Source organism: Macaca fascicularis, chromosome X (assembly GCF_037993035.2).
Source record: "Macaca fascicularis isolate 582-1 chromosome X, T2T-MFA8v1.1".
Classification (NCBI taxonomy): domain Eukaryota; kingdom Metazoa; phylum Chordata; class Mammalia; order Primates; family Cercopithecidae; genus Macaca; species Macaca fascicularis.
The window spans coordinates 110,600,232-110,613,078 of record NC_088395.1 but is presented as its reverse complement, the minus strand read 5'-3'; the positions used below and the strand labels follow the sequence as shown (position 1 = coordinate 110,613,078).

Sequence of the window (12,847 nt, the reverse complement as noted above, 5' to 3'; positions counted from 1 at the left end):
CAAGATCATGCCACTGCACTCCAGCCTGGGCGACAATGAGACTTTGTCTCAAAAAAAGAAAAAAAAGAAAAGAAAGAAAAAAAAGTTATTTCTTTTTAGTTGAGCATGTACTACACTAAACAATGTTATAATAAATTTTTTAATTGAATTTATTTTTATTTTGAGACAGGGTCTTGCTTTGTCACCCAGGCTGGAGTGTAGTGGCATGATCATAGCTCACTGCAGCCTCAACTTCCTGGGCTCAAATGATCCTCCTGCCTCAGTTCCCCAAGCAGCTAGGACTACAGGCATGTGCCACTATGCCTGGCTAATTTTTTCATTTTTATTTTTTGTAGAGATGGGGTCTTGCTGGGTTGCCCAGGTTGGTCTCGAACTCTTGGCTTCAGCAATCCTCCGGAGCCTCCCAAAGTGTTGGGATTACAGGCATGAGCCACTGTGCCTGGCCAGAAATTGTTTTGAAAGGCTAACCAGTAAAACATTAACCAATTTACAAGAGAAAAACAACCCCATCAAAAAGTAGGCAAAGGATATGAACAGACACTTCTCAAAAGAAGACATTTATGCGGCCAACAAACATGAAAAAACGCTCATCATCACTGGTCATTAGAGAAATACAAATCAAAACTACAATGAAATACCATCTCATGCCAGGTAGAATGGCGATCATTAAAAAGTCAGGAAACAACATATGCTGGCGAGGCTGTGGAGAAATAGGAACACTTTTACACTGTTGGTGGGAGTGTAAATTAGTGCAACCATTGTGGAAGACAGTGTGGCGATTCCTCAAGGATCTAGAACCAGAAATACCATTTGCCTAGCAATCCCATTACTGTGTATGTACCCAAAGGATTATAAATCATTCTACTATAAAGACACATGCACATATATGTTTATTGCAGCACTATTCATAATAGCAAAGTCTTGGAACCAACCCAAATGCCCATCAATGATAGACTGGATAAGGAAAATGTGGCACATATACACCATGGAATACTATACAGATATAAAAAAAGATGAGTTCATGTCCTTTGCAGGGACATGGATGAAGCTGGAAACCATTGTTATCAGCAAACTAACACAGGAACAGAATAACCAAACACTGCACATTCTCACCTATAAGTGGGAGTTGAACAATGAGAACACATGGACACAGGGAGGGGAACATCACACAGTGGGGCGTGTTGTGGGGTGGGGGGCTAGGGGAGGGATAGCATTAGCAGAAATACCTAATGCAGATGACAGGTTGATGGATGCAGCAAACCACCATGGCATGTGTATACCTATGTAACCTGCACGTTCTGCACATGTATCCCAGAACTTAAAGTATAATTTAAAAAAAGGAAAAAAAAGTAAAAAAAAAAAAAATCAACAAATCAGCAAACTACACAGAAGAATATTAGAACAATTTATCTCAAATTTCTCTTCCATTGAGCTTCCTGCCTGACCCTAGAGCTCCCTCACCTCTTTGGCTTACCAGCTCCCATCCTTCAAAGTTTCTAAGTTATTCTGTGGAGAATTTGAGCTGCTCTCTTTCTTTAGATCCGGGCCATCTCAGCTAGGTCCAGAGAGCCTCACTCACCTCCCCAACTAAGCAAGCATCCCCAGAGGTATGTTCTTCATGCAAGGGCAGTTCGTGCTCTGAGAGAATATATTTGGTTAGCTTATAAAGGGATTATATTCTTTTCCCCTGCACACGAGAGAGAGTAGCTTTACTGCCTTTAATGACATCCTATGTGAAGGGTCTGGGAGGGATGGTTTAGGTAATCCATCTACAAGGGTGCTCAGAGAGTTTGGAGAGAGGCGATTGGTGTCATTATGATGGCATTCTGTGGCACAGTACTTACAGTGCACCAGGCGCTCTTTTAAAGACTTCTCAAGTGTTCCTTCATTTAATTCTCACCACAACCCTGTCAGGGACTTCCTGTTATTGTCTCCGTTTTACTGATCAGGAAGCTGAAGCGGAGAAGTTAACTACTTTGCCCAAGTTCCTTTCCTCCTGTGAGGATAAGGAGCCAAAGGTTCAGGAATGCCCAAATCACATCCCTCTTCTTGTCCAACCACCCAACCCCTCCACAAGCAACCTGACCAGCCACCTTTATACAAAGTACAGTTTTCAGATTGGAATACAAATATATCTCCTTGACTCCCTGCTCTGAGAGGTATTTCCTCTCAGACTCCCAAAAGCTGGATTGAGGAACATGGCTTAGTTGGTACAGTGTAGCAAAATGTCCTGCTTGTTGAAACTGAATTTGTGATTATCTTCTTTTTCCTCAAGAAGTCATTGAGGGCTGTTGTATTCCTTTAAAAGGAGAATTTAGAGTAGCCAAATAAAAAGGGGGGTGAAGTAGTCTCATTACAGAAAAAAGGGAGTTTGAGCAGCCTTTTAGTAGTTGATTGCCTCAAGATGTGGTATTCAGCCAGGGTGAAGGGAAAGTGGTTGGGGCTGTGGATCTGGATGTTTACAGAAGCTTTTACCTATCCTGAGACTTCAATTCTGCTGTTGGTCTTCAGAGAAGTGTCTGCATCTGCTGAGAAGAAATCCCACCACTGCATTCCAGCGTGGGTGACAGAGCGAGACTCCATCTCAAAAAAAAAAAAAAAAAAAAAGAAATCAGGAGACATCTAAATTTGTACAAAAAGCTAATAAAATTCTGGAAAAATGGACTCAGAATATAAGAAATGTACAAATAAAAAATATTTGGAATGTGTACTAAATGCCACTGAATTGTACACTTTAAAATGGTCAAAATGGTGAATTTTTTGTAACTTTTACCCCAATAAAAATTCTGGAACAAAAAGGGGAGGTAGAACCATGGGTAGAATACAGAAGAATCAGGCCAGGGATGGTGGTTCACACCTGTAATCCCAACACTTTGGGAGACCAAGGCGGGAGGATCACTTGAGGTCAGGAATTTGAGACCAGCCTGGGAAACAGAGTACGATTGCCATCTCTCTCTCTCTCTCTCTCTCTCTGTCTATATATATATACACACACACACACACACACACACACACATATATATATGAATCATACCATTTGATGTGATATCTAGTAATTGCTTTAAAATACTTCATCAAAATGTGGGGGACTATAGATGAGACAAGTTATGCAACACATTGATAATTCTTGAAGCTGAGTGATGGGTACATGGGGATTCATCATTCATTTTCTATAATTTCATGTGGGTTTGGAAAGTTCCATTGAAAATGTTAAAAACAACCCCCTCCTCCTGCCAAATCATTTGAAAACTTAATTTGGAGAGTTTCTTAGAGCTGAATTGACCTTTAAATATTTTTAAGTATTGAAGTCTCTAGTAGCTCAGAGTTAAAGGGTATTCCCAGCAAGTTAAGAGATGAGGAAGGGCCCTGAATGTGAGCCAGAGCTACTAAAGTAGGATGTGCCACAGGCCACCTCTCTTTCTGCTCTGGTTCCTGTGAAACATAGTGCTTGTTCCAGCAACATCACCTCTAGGAATGTATCCTCAGGAAATAATTGTTCACATGTACAAACCTGTATTTGAGTAAGGATGCTGTTCTCAGTGGGTTTATAACGGTGAAACAATGGAAACAAGGTAATGACTAGCTCTAAAGAGGCTGGCTTAATAAATCATGGATACAAGTAAATAATTGGATTTAATGCAGCTATGAAAAATAATCTAAACACCTTGGACCTCAGTTGCCTGGTTTTTAAATGAAGAAAGCCAAAGGAGAATTGTATTCCTCAACTAGTTTTAGGAGACCAGCAAAACTTTGATACCAGAATCTCACAAAGACATTATACAGAGAGGAAAATTATAGGTGACTCTCTCTTACAGACATAGATCTAAAAATCCTAAACAAAATATTAGCAAATTGAATCCAGCAATATATAACAATTGTAATAAATCAGGACAAAATCTTGTTTATTCCAGGAATGCCTGGTTGGTTTACTATTAGAAACACAAATAATGTAATTTAGCATTTTACCTAATAAATGAGAAAGAAGCATATGATAATCTTAATAGATACAGAAAAAGCATTTCATAAAATTCAGCATCCATTGATTATTTTAAAAACATATGGTAAATTAGGAATGGAAAGAAACATTTTTAAACTGATAAGTGGTATTTACTAAAAACCTGCAGCAAGCATCCACTTAACGTTGAATTGTTCAAAGTGGTCCCCTTGAGTTCAGGAATAAGACAAGAATGTCTCTTCTCACTACTTCTTGTACTCTAGGTCCCAGTCAATGCAGTAAGGTAAGAAAAAGAAATGTATATGGATTGGTAAAGAAGAAGTAAAACTGCCATCATTCACAGATGATGTGCTTGTGTATGCAGAAAAATTCTAAGGAAGCTACAGATTAAAATTATTAAGAGAGACTAGCAAAGTCAGTATACAATATCAACATCAAAATACCAGTTATATTTCTATACACCATCAATAAGCACTTAGAAAATGAAATTTAAACCAATATTTCATTTATAGTAGCATACACAATTACCTTGAACGAAATGTAATAATAGACATACAAAACCTGAAGCAAAAGTTATGAAGCTTTGTTGACAGTGTCAAGTGTTTGTGAGAATGTGGAGCAACAGGAACTCTCAAACACTGATGGTGGAAGTGGGAATTGGTACAACTTTGGTATACAGTTTGGTGGTGTCTAGTGAAGTTGAAAATATACATAATCTATGAGCCAGCAATTCCTCTCCTACATATATACGTTGTGTGTGCACATATGTACCAGGAAACATTAAAAACATGTTCTTAGCAACAGTTTTCATAATTGTCCCAAACTGGAAACAGCCCAAATGTCCATCGACAGTAAAAGGATAAATTCTTATAAAGTCATAGAAAACACAATACTGAGAATGATGAACCAATGCCACATGCAACCAGGTTGAATCTCAGAAGGATAATTGTAAGGGCAATGAGCTGGATACAGAAGGGTATATGCATTATGGTTCTATTTACATAAAGCTCAAGAAACAATAGTGTTTGGGCATCTATATTTGAGTGGTAAAGCTATAAAGAAAAGTAAGAAAGCAATAGCCAAAACTGTCATGAGAGTGTTTTGTTTGGTTTGGTTTGGGAGAGAGGAAAGAGGTTGTGATTGGGCAAGGACTTACAGGAATTTCTGGAGTTCTGGTGTGTTCTGTTTCTTGATCTTTATGGTAATTTGCTCTATAATAATTTGTTAAGTTGTAAATTTATATTTTATGCACTTCCCTCCGCCCCAACCGCCCCCCCCCGTTACAGTGTTTTATAATGTGGAAATTTTAAAACAAGATTTATCTCAGGGCTTGTTGTAAGAATGGGATGAAGGATAAAGCCATGTAGAGCTTGTAGAATATGCCTGGCACTTTGTAAGACCTTAATAAATGTTAACTGTCTAAACACAATACAGATTTGTTGTTATTATTGCTTCTCTTATTTGTTGCCAACCCTGCCCCCTGTCCATCATATTTGTTGCCAGTGTTTCTCAGCTTACTGTTGGTATTTTTGTTAATGCTGTCTTCTGAATTATCGATCTTTTCCTTTATACTTTCTTTCATTAGTCTTAACTATAGAAAGTTCTCTCCAACCCAGAGATTTAACATGTATTGTGTTGCAGCTTTCAAAGGGGTTGCTTTTGAACATTTGATTCTTTTTATTCATTTCATAACAACAAAATATATGATTAAAAATATATGAAAAAATATATGATTAGTACATAATTGCATAAAATCTACATTTACTTCTCAAATGTGTCTGGGATTCATATTTAGTGTCATGGGAGAAAGGAAACTGGCCTTTTTTCCAATCAGGTAATGAAGTTCTCCCCAGCACCACAAATTGAACAATTTATCTCTCCTCCACTCACTGTTGCAGCTGTCTCCTCTTGCATACTTCAAATTCAAAACCATTTGCACCAAAAGCATAGACTGGAAACTTGATACCTGAACTGAATGTGATAATGCAACTCTGAAGGGAGAAGGGATGGTTGCCAGGCAGCAGGAGGGATAGCTGCAGCAAGGAGAGAATGTGAAAGAAAGGTGGAAAAAGCCTGTGTCAAACAAGTATTCTTTAAAGGCTGCATCCTTGTGTATGGCGCACAAGCCACTTGCTGCTGTGACGTTTGGCTAATTATGTCTGTTGACCTTGTTTTCCTCACGTATCATCTCTATATAATAATAACACCAACCTCATAGGGTCCTGTGCACATGAGGGCTAACTCAAGTAAGGAACACAGACTTTGGGGTCAGTCAGTCCAGTGTCTTATCCTTGACTAGTACCACTAAATAACTACATGATCCTAAGTACGTTTTCTAACTTCCCGGCCTGTTTCATCATCTGAAATATGTGTCAATTAATAGTAATTAAATTAGTAGCAAATTAGAAATAGAAAGTAATACTTATCTTGAGGGAGTTGCTATGAAAAGCTAATAATGCGTTTTAAAGGTTTGGCACTGGGTGCTTGGCATGTAATAAGCTTGGAATAAATCGTACTTGCAGTGATTTAAATTTTTATTGCTATTGCGGAAGGATCAGGAAGGGAAAGAATATTCAGCAAAAGAGACTGAGAAGTAGGCACCAAAAAGATCTGGGAGAGGGAAACCGTGAGATGATGTCATGGAAACAAGGGAAAATAGTATCAAGAAGGAGGGAGATAATGCAAAAGGAGGTCATTCAAAGGCTGGTGTCTCCTGACAAGACAAAAGAGCAATTTTCATCTCTTAGCGACTAATGAGAATGAAGGGAGAAAGGAAAGGAAAAAACAATAATTATAAATGAAGGGTATTGAACACAAAATTTTCTAAAAGCCTTCTTTCACTTAACCCTGTGATCACTCCAAGTCTTCTATGTCTTCCAATTGGGCAAAATACATACTTCTTGAATAAAGGAAAGCCAGTGTGACACAAAATGAAATAAAAAGTATCACTTTTGCATCATTTTGGTGAAGTAAAAATTTAGACAGTTTCAGGTTTACACAACAGAGGACAGGATGAGGGGGGAAGGAAAGGGGATGAATTACAGAGCAGGGTTTCAAAGTAATGATCTTGAACCTCCAAGCTAATTCCAGTGAAAAGGAGGGTGGGGGTAGGTGTAGCATTTACTCCTCTTTTCATTCTACCTGATTTCAGAAAGAAATCATGACAGCATATCTAGGTAAATCATTCAATAGCATTTATAGATTGAATTTGAGAAAAGGTGAGCAGGAAGTGGAACTATATTCTAATCTTGGAGAGATGAGTGGGCAAATCCCCTCCAAGGATAGATTGCAGGAGAGGTAGGAAGGAATAAGGGGCTGTAAGAGCCAGGTAGTGTTGGGGGACCCTGTGGCTTTGGGGGCTTGATGAAGCTGCCTCCTGCCTGGGTGGTGGGTTCCTCTTCGCCTGTGGTGAGATGGAGGTGGCTGCCAGGGGCCAGAGGTGCCCCAGATGGATGCAAAAAGTGGGTCTCTTGAACCTTTACTCCTGCTCAGTTCTCAGCTAAAAGGTCAGAGGCAGAGGGGCCCTCCCAGTCTACTGGACATGAGCATTAAGGAGGCTGAGGCTTAAGGCCATCATGGAATGCTGAGGAGGGGGAGGTGATGATGGGCAGAGCACATGAGGCTGAGCCTCCATCTCCCCCCACCAAGAGGTGAGTGTGGCTCCAGGGAAGGGGAGTGGTGGTAAAGTGCAATTGTGAGAAAATGGATGGAGCAAGGGGGATAGGAATGAGATTGCGGGGATATGGATGAAGCAGGGGGATCTTAATGAGACTGTGGGGATATGGATGGAGCAGGGGGGATATGAATGAGATTGTGGGGATATGGATGGGGCAGGGGGGATCTGAATGAGATTGCGGGGATATGGATGAAGGAGGGGGGATCTGAATGAGACGGTGGGGATATGGATGGAGCGGGGGGATAGGAATGAGACTGAGGATACAGGTGGAGCAGGAAGGATCTGAATGAGACAGTGGGGATATGCATGGAGTAGGGGGGATCTGAATGAGATTGTGGGGATATGGGTGGAACAGGGGGATAGGAATGAGACTGAGGATACAGATGGAGCAGGAAGGATCTGAATGAGATTGTGAGGATATGCATGGAGCAGGAGGGAACTGAATGGGATTGTAGGGATATGAATGGAGCAGGGCAGGTATGAATGAGACTGTGAGGACATGGATTGAGCAGAGGGGATAGGAATGTGATTGTGGGGATATGGATGGAGCAGGGTGATAGGAATGAGATTGTGGGGACATGGATGGAACAGTGAGGATAGGAATGAGATTGTGGGGATATGGATGGAGCAGTGGGGATAGGAATGGGATTATGGGGATGTGGATGAAGCAAGAGAAAGGGACCAGGGAAGAGCAGAGTTGGGGGTGATTCTGGAAGGAGAGCACTCCAAGGCAGATTCTGGGCCTGGCAGCCCTGGGAAGGCTGCATTGGGCTCCTTGCAGTGTGTGGCTTCTACTCCTCCCTGGGGGACTCAGCCTAGACCCTTTTGTCCCCCATCGGTCTGCTAGCCTAATTAGAGTCCCAACCTCCACTCCTCCCACCACATAGCCCAGGGTTCTGTGTGAAACCTGTGGGTCTGCAGTTTCTGCCAGGCCTCCTGTCCCTGTCACTGTAGATGGGAGCCCACCAGCCTGGCCATCATACCCCTTCCCCTCTCCCCCTGTCCTTCTGTCCTCCACCTACATAGCTCTGTGCTCCTTTCCCTGAGGTGCCAGCTCTGGCTGCTGCACACCCTGTCTCGTCAGCCCAGGGGCCCCCTCTTTCCTCCCAGGCAAACTCCCTCAGGTCCTCAGGTCTGCATTCATTTCACTCCACTCCCTGCCTTAAATGAAATCATTCCTCCCTGCACCTTGCCAGTCTTGACCTCTTTGTGAGGATAGGGACAACTGTACCTACAAGAAAGTTGGGACCCTCGGGGATAGAGGTCACATGTCATCTTTTATCACCCTCTAATCTGAGGTCAAGAGATGGGGCAGGAGTAGTTGTCCCTTCCCAATACAAACAGGAATGGAGCCTCTGGAATACCCATTTTCAATTTTTGTCCCTGCTGTTCCCCATCTGATGTCTCATGATATGTTCAAGAAGAAAACATTGGAACATTATTAACTCATGGGTGCAGGAGTTGGCTCTATGACCTAGGAGACAGGTCAGTTGTGTTAAGGGGTTGTATGGGAGATATTCAGTCCATTTCAGTTTCCTTTCTCCTTTCCTATAAATGAGGTTGATAAAAACCCATCCTCCTAGTATGACCCCCACTTATAGCTTCTATATTTAGTTTCATTTTTCTTTATCTTTCTAAAAGTAACATCACACAGAGATATGAAATAAGATGTTTATATATATTCATTGACATAGAAGTCCACAAGATATATTATTTGGTGAAAAATACACAGTATAGAACAGCATTTATATTTGATCACTCTTATCTATACATGTATCTATCTGGGTACACAGGTACAGGGAGATATCTGGAAGGACATTCACCAAAGGGCTGACAATGGTTAAAAAAGGGTGCTGAGTTTCAGGTAATTTGTACTTTAGTTTTTGTATCTTCCTTTATTTTTGAAGGTTTATTGAAAAGATGCTCCTTTCATAAAAAGTAGAAAGTCATCAAAGAAATAGACACATGGAGAACAGACTCTTAAGCCAGCAGAGAAGGGAGCATGGACAGAGGTCACACCATTCCCCTCCACTGTGCTGGTATGAAAGACCTCTTCTCTTTCCCAAAGGAAAACTGCTTTGTGGATTCATGCAGTTAGAAACCCACCCTCCTCTCCTGTTATTCTCATTACTCTGAATACAGTTAAGAACTCATTTAGGGCTGGGTCTAGATCCTTACTGTGGCTCAAAAGCATCACTGTGTTCTCCAGGGACGTCTTTTGACCTGTCCTCTGTATGTGTCAGCTCCTGCAGGGTGATGATCAGATTCTCAAAAACCTGGGCCTTGTTGCTCTCATTGTCACAGGTTTCTTCTGAGTGGCCCTCCTTACCACAATATGAACAGCAGATTGTGTATTTTCACTTCCTGGCTCTACAAATATTCCCAGGACCATCATTCTTATACCCAGAACCACCACTGGTAGAAAGAGACTGAGCCCCAGAATTGTTGGGGGAATCAATAACCAGCACTTGATCCAGAGGTCTGGCTCTTCCTCTGAAGGGAGGGACACCTGTGGGTGTCAGTGGAGGGTCCAGAGACACCACCAGGATCACATCCTCATCGGAGTCATCAAGGGTATCATCTATTTCTATCACGTTGCAGTTACAGTTAGCACTGCCGATTGTTATTGGCTGGGCACCCTGAAATGCCACAGGGCTGGCTGCCTTCTCCATTATTGGCCCAGACCTTTTCGGCCGCTTCCGTTTAATAAAAGCATCATCCCAATCCTCTTCCTCCCTTATCATCTTGATTAACTCCAGGAAATTGGGAAGCCGCTCCTGCGCATTTGCATACATCCTGAGAAGATGCTTAAATTTAAGCCTGAAGCACAGGTCCCTATTCAGCTCGGTGCCTAAAAGAAGCTGTTGCAAGCCAGTCTGGTTTGCATCTTTCTCAGCTAGGATGCCAGCCTGAATAGCATTCTGGAGCTGCAACTCTAAACGGATCACATAAAGGGAGGCTTTCTCCCCTAGTGCCTGCAGGGTGTTAACAAATTTACCATGGGCAGTCACACTGCTTTCAAACTCCCCAAACACCAATTTCATGGCCCGCAAGAAATCTGCTACACTTAGGTTGGGGTTGGCCGCCTGAAGCAAACGCATGACCTCCCGGGCAGGGCCCCTAAGTGTTTTCATCAAGCGCTTGAGTTTTTCCTCCTCAGACATACTCCAATCTGGCAGGACCCCATTGACTTGGATCAGCCAGTTTTCAAAGGTTTCTTTCCCCTGGGCTGGCACCACTCTCCCCGAGAACAACTTCATGTTTCTCTCTGCCATGTTGACCACGAAAGGACCGAGACTCCTCCCGAGAGACCTCAACATGGAATGGGTCCAAGGCGGCAAAGGTGCATTCTGCTGCCTGCTGTTACCCACACGCGCAATGATGCTAGCCATGACTGACGACGATAGGGTATCTGAATACAACAAGATACTCGCGCTTTTTGGAAAAGCCTTATCTGCAGGATTCTCCAAAGCAACGTTCATGGGCTGTGCCTGCCTTGTATTTCAGTAGGGATTCTAAGGAAAATAAAAACGGTTAATAAGATAGTGGGCTGTGGGGAAGCAGTCTGTAGTAGCATTCTCGATCTTCCTGAATAACGTTGTAGTGCATTTTATATCTGCCCAGTGCCTTAACAATACCCTGCAGGAGACTGGCAATTACAACATTCCAGAGCTAGCAGGTTTCCTTGGACTAGTAGGTAGTTTTTCAGAGCCACATCCATCCACTCCTGCCTGTACTCCAGGAGGGGCGACAACTGTTGCTTCTAATTCTAGATGACATAGTGTTTGGAGCTTATACTGGGCCCTCAAAACGGAACTCAATGGTTGTGGGTCACAGATTTATGGTAATAAGAAACCATTAACCTCATGGCCTCAGGTCTCAATCACATCCCCTTGTCAACGTTTCCCCCGTTATTTCTCAGATTCTTACATGAACTCGGAAACTAGCGTTCGCCTTTATTTTACGTGCAGCCTCTGCAACAGGTGCCTGCCGTGAGAAAATTAGCCTCTGGGGTAGAGCCGACTTTTGTCCACTGGGGGTCGCAGGTCCCAGTCCTCAGGGCCTCAAGACTGTGACGCGAAGGAGGGAAAGGAAGGATTGGAAGCAGCTTCATCTGAAAACCTGATACCTCCTCTCCACCAGCTTCACTGTCACCAGGCGGAAAATTCCCTCTCCCATCTTCTGAACGCAAGCCAAAGTGCCTCCTGCCCCCATCCCCACCCCGCCTTACATTTCCTCCGGGAGACCCTCGCCCTACCAGCTCTGCAATCCGCCGCACAGAATCCAAGTTCGGATTTGGCTTTGATGACCTGCCAGGGAGAAAGAGACTGGAAGTTGGATAACCTCCCACCCCCATATTCCTTCCCAGGAAGAGAGGAGGAGATGCAAAAGGGGTTCAAGGCAGCTTGCGATCGTCTCCTCCCGCCCCTTGCCACCTCCCCGAACACACCCCCACCCCCGATGCCCGACAACACCCCCGATCTCCGACAACACCACGACCCACCTTAATCCAGGCAAATCCTAAATCCTACCCAGTTGGCAGCATCCGGATGAACCACAACTCCTTCCTCAGCGCAACCAGGCCAAGGGAATGCTCCATCCCCTGCCTCGCAGTTACTGATTCTCCAAGCCAGGCGCCGCCCAGTCCTGGCGGGGCTTCCCCCACCCCTCTCCGCGCCGGGCAATCGCGCGCTCTTTCTTTACCTGCGCTCCACTGGTAGGCAGCATGTGCTCCCGCGTCGACAGCTCTGTTTTGCCTTCCGGTCCCCGTAGCTCTGCAGGGGAACGGTATCTCTGGCGCCTCCTCGGCCGCTAAGCGACCCGGGGCTGCCAGATCTAGCGAGTGCTTCGCATGACCGCCCAGCAAGGGGTAGCCGAGTTGAGGCAGCGCGGTTCCCAAGGCAGCCAAGGCTGCTCCCACCCTCCAGTTCGGCCCTCCGGGCAGCAGCGGTTGCTTTCAGTCTCTGCCCATTGAGACAAAAGAGCGTGACGAGCCGGGCGACGCGGCCAATCAGCGGGGCGAGGGGGCGGCCTCCCCGCGCAGCCTCCGGCCCCGAAGCTACTGCTAGCAAGAAGGGGGTGCGGGAGGGCGGGGGCTGCGGCAGACAGGCGCGGGAGCCGGCACGGCGTCAAGTGCAGCTCGGAAGCACGGACTGGGCCCATTTCCCTTTCATCCGTGAGTTTGCTGCTACCCCATCGCTTCCCTTCTCCCTATC

The 12,847-nt window shown here is 44.1% G+C and overlaps 2 protein-coding genes across 3 annotated transcripts in view; one reads left to right on the top strand and one right to left on the bottom strand.

The window, feature by feature from the left end:
- SLC25A53 (solute carrier family 25 member 53) overlaps positions 1-12,847 on the top strand; it is a 56,202-nt gene that overhangs the window by 32,003 nt on the left and 11,352 nt on the right. Inside the window, exon 1 of one of the 2 annotated variants that reach the window (XM_005594271.5) lies at positions 12,723-12,807. The exons of the other annotated variant lie outside the window; for it this stretch is intronic. The gene's annotated coding sequence lies outside the window, so the exon portion shown is untranslated. Of the gene's footprint in view, positions 1-12,722; positions 12,808-12,847 lie in introns of those variants that run through there. 2 annotated transcript variants of the gene reach the window in all.
- ZCCHC18 (zinc finger CCHC-type containing 18) lies at positions 9,526-12,562 on the bottom strand. The gene is made up of 3 exons (XM_074029599.1): positions 12,336-12,562; positions 11,890-11,941; positions 9,526-11,701 (listed from the first exon to the last, which is right to left on the bottom strand). Exon 3 carries the CDS (start codon positions 11,111-11,113, stop codon positions 9,989-9,991), a length of 1,125 nt encoding a protein of 374 aa, XP_073885700.1. The 5' UTR covers positions 11,114-11,701; positions 11,890-11,941; positions 12,336-12,562; the 3' UTR covers positions 9,526-9,988.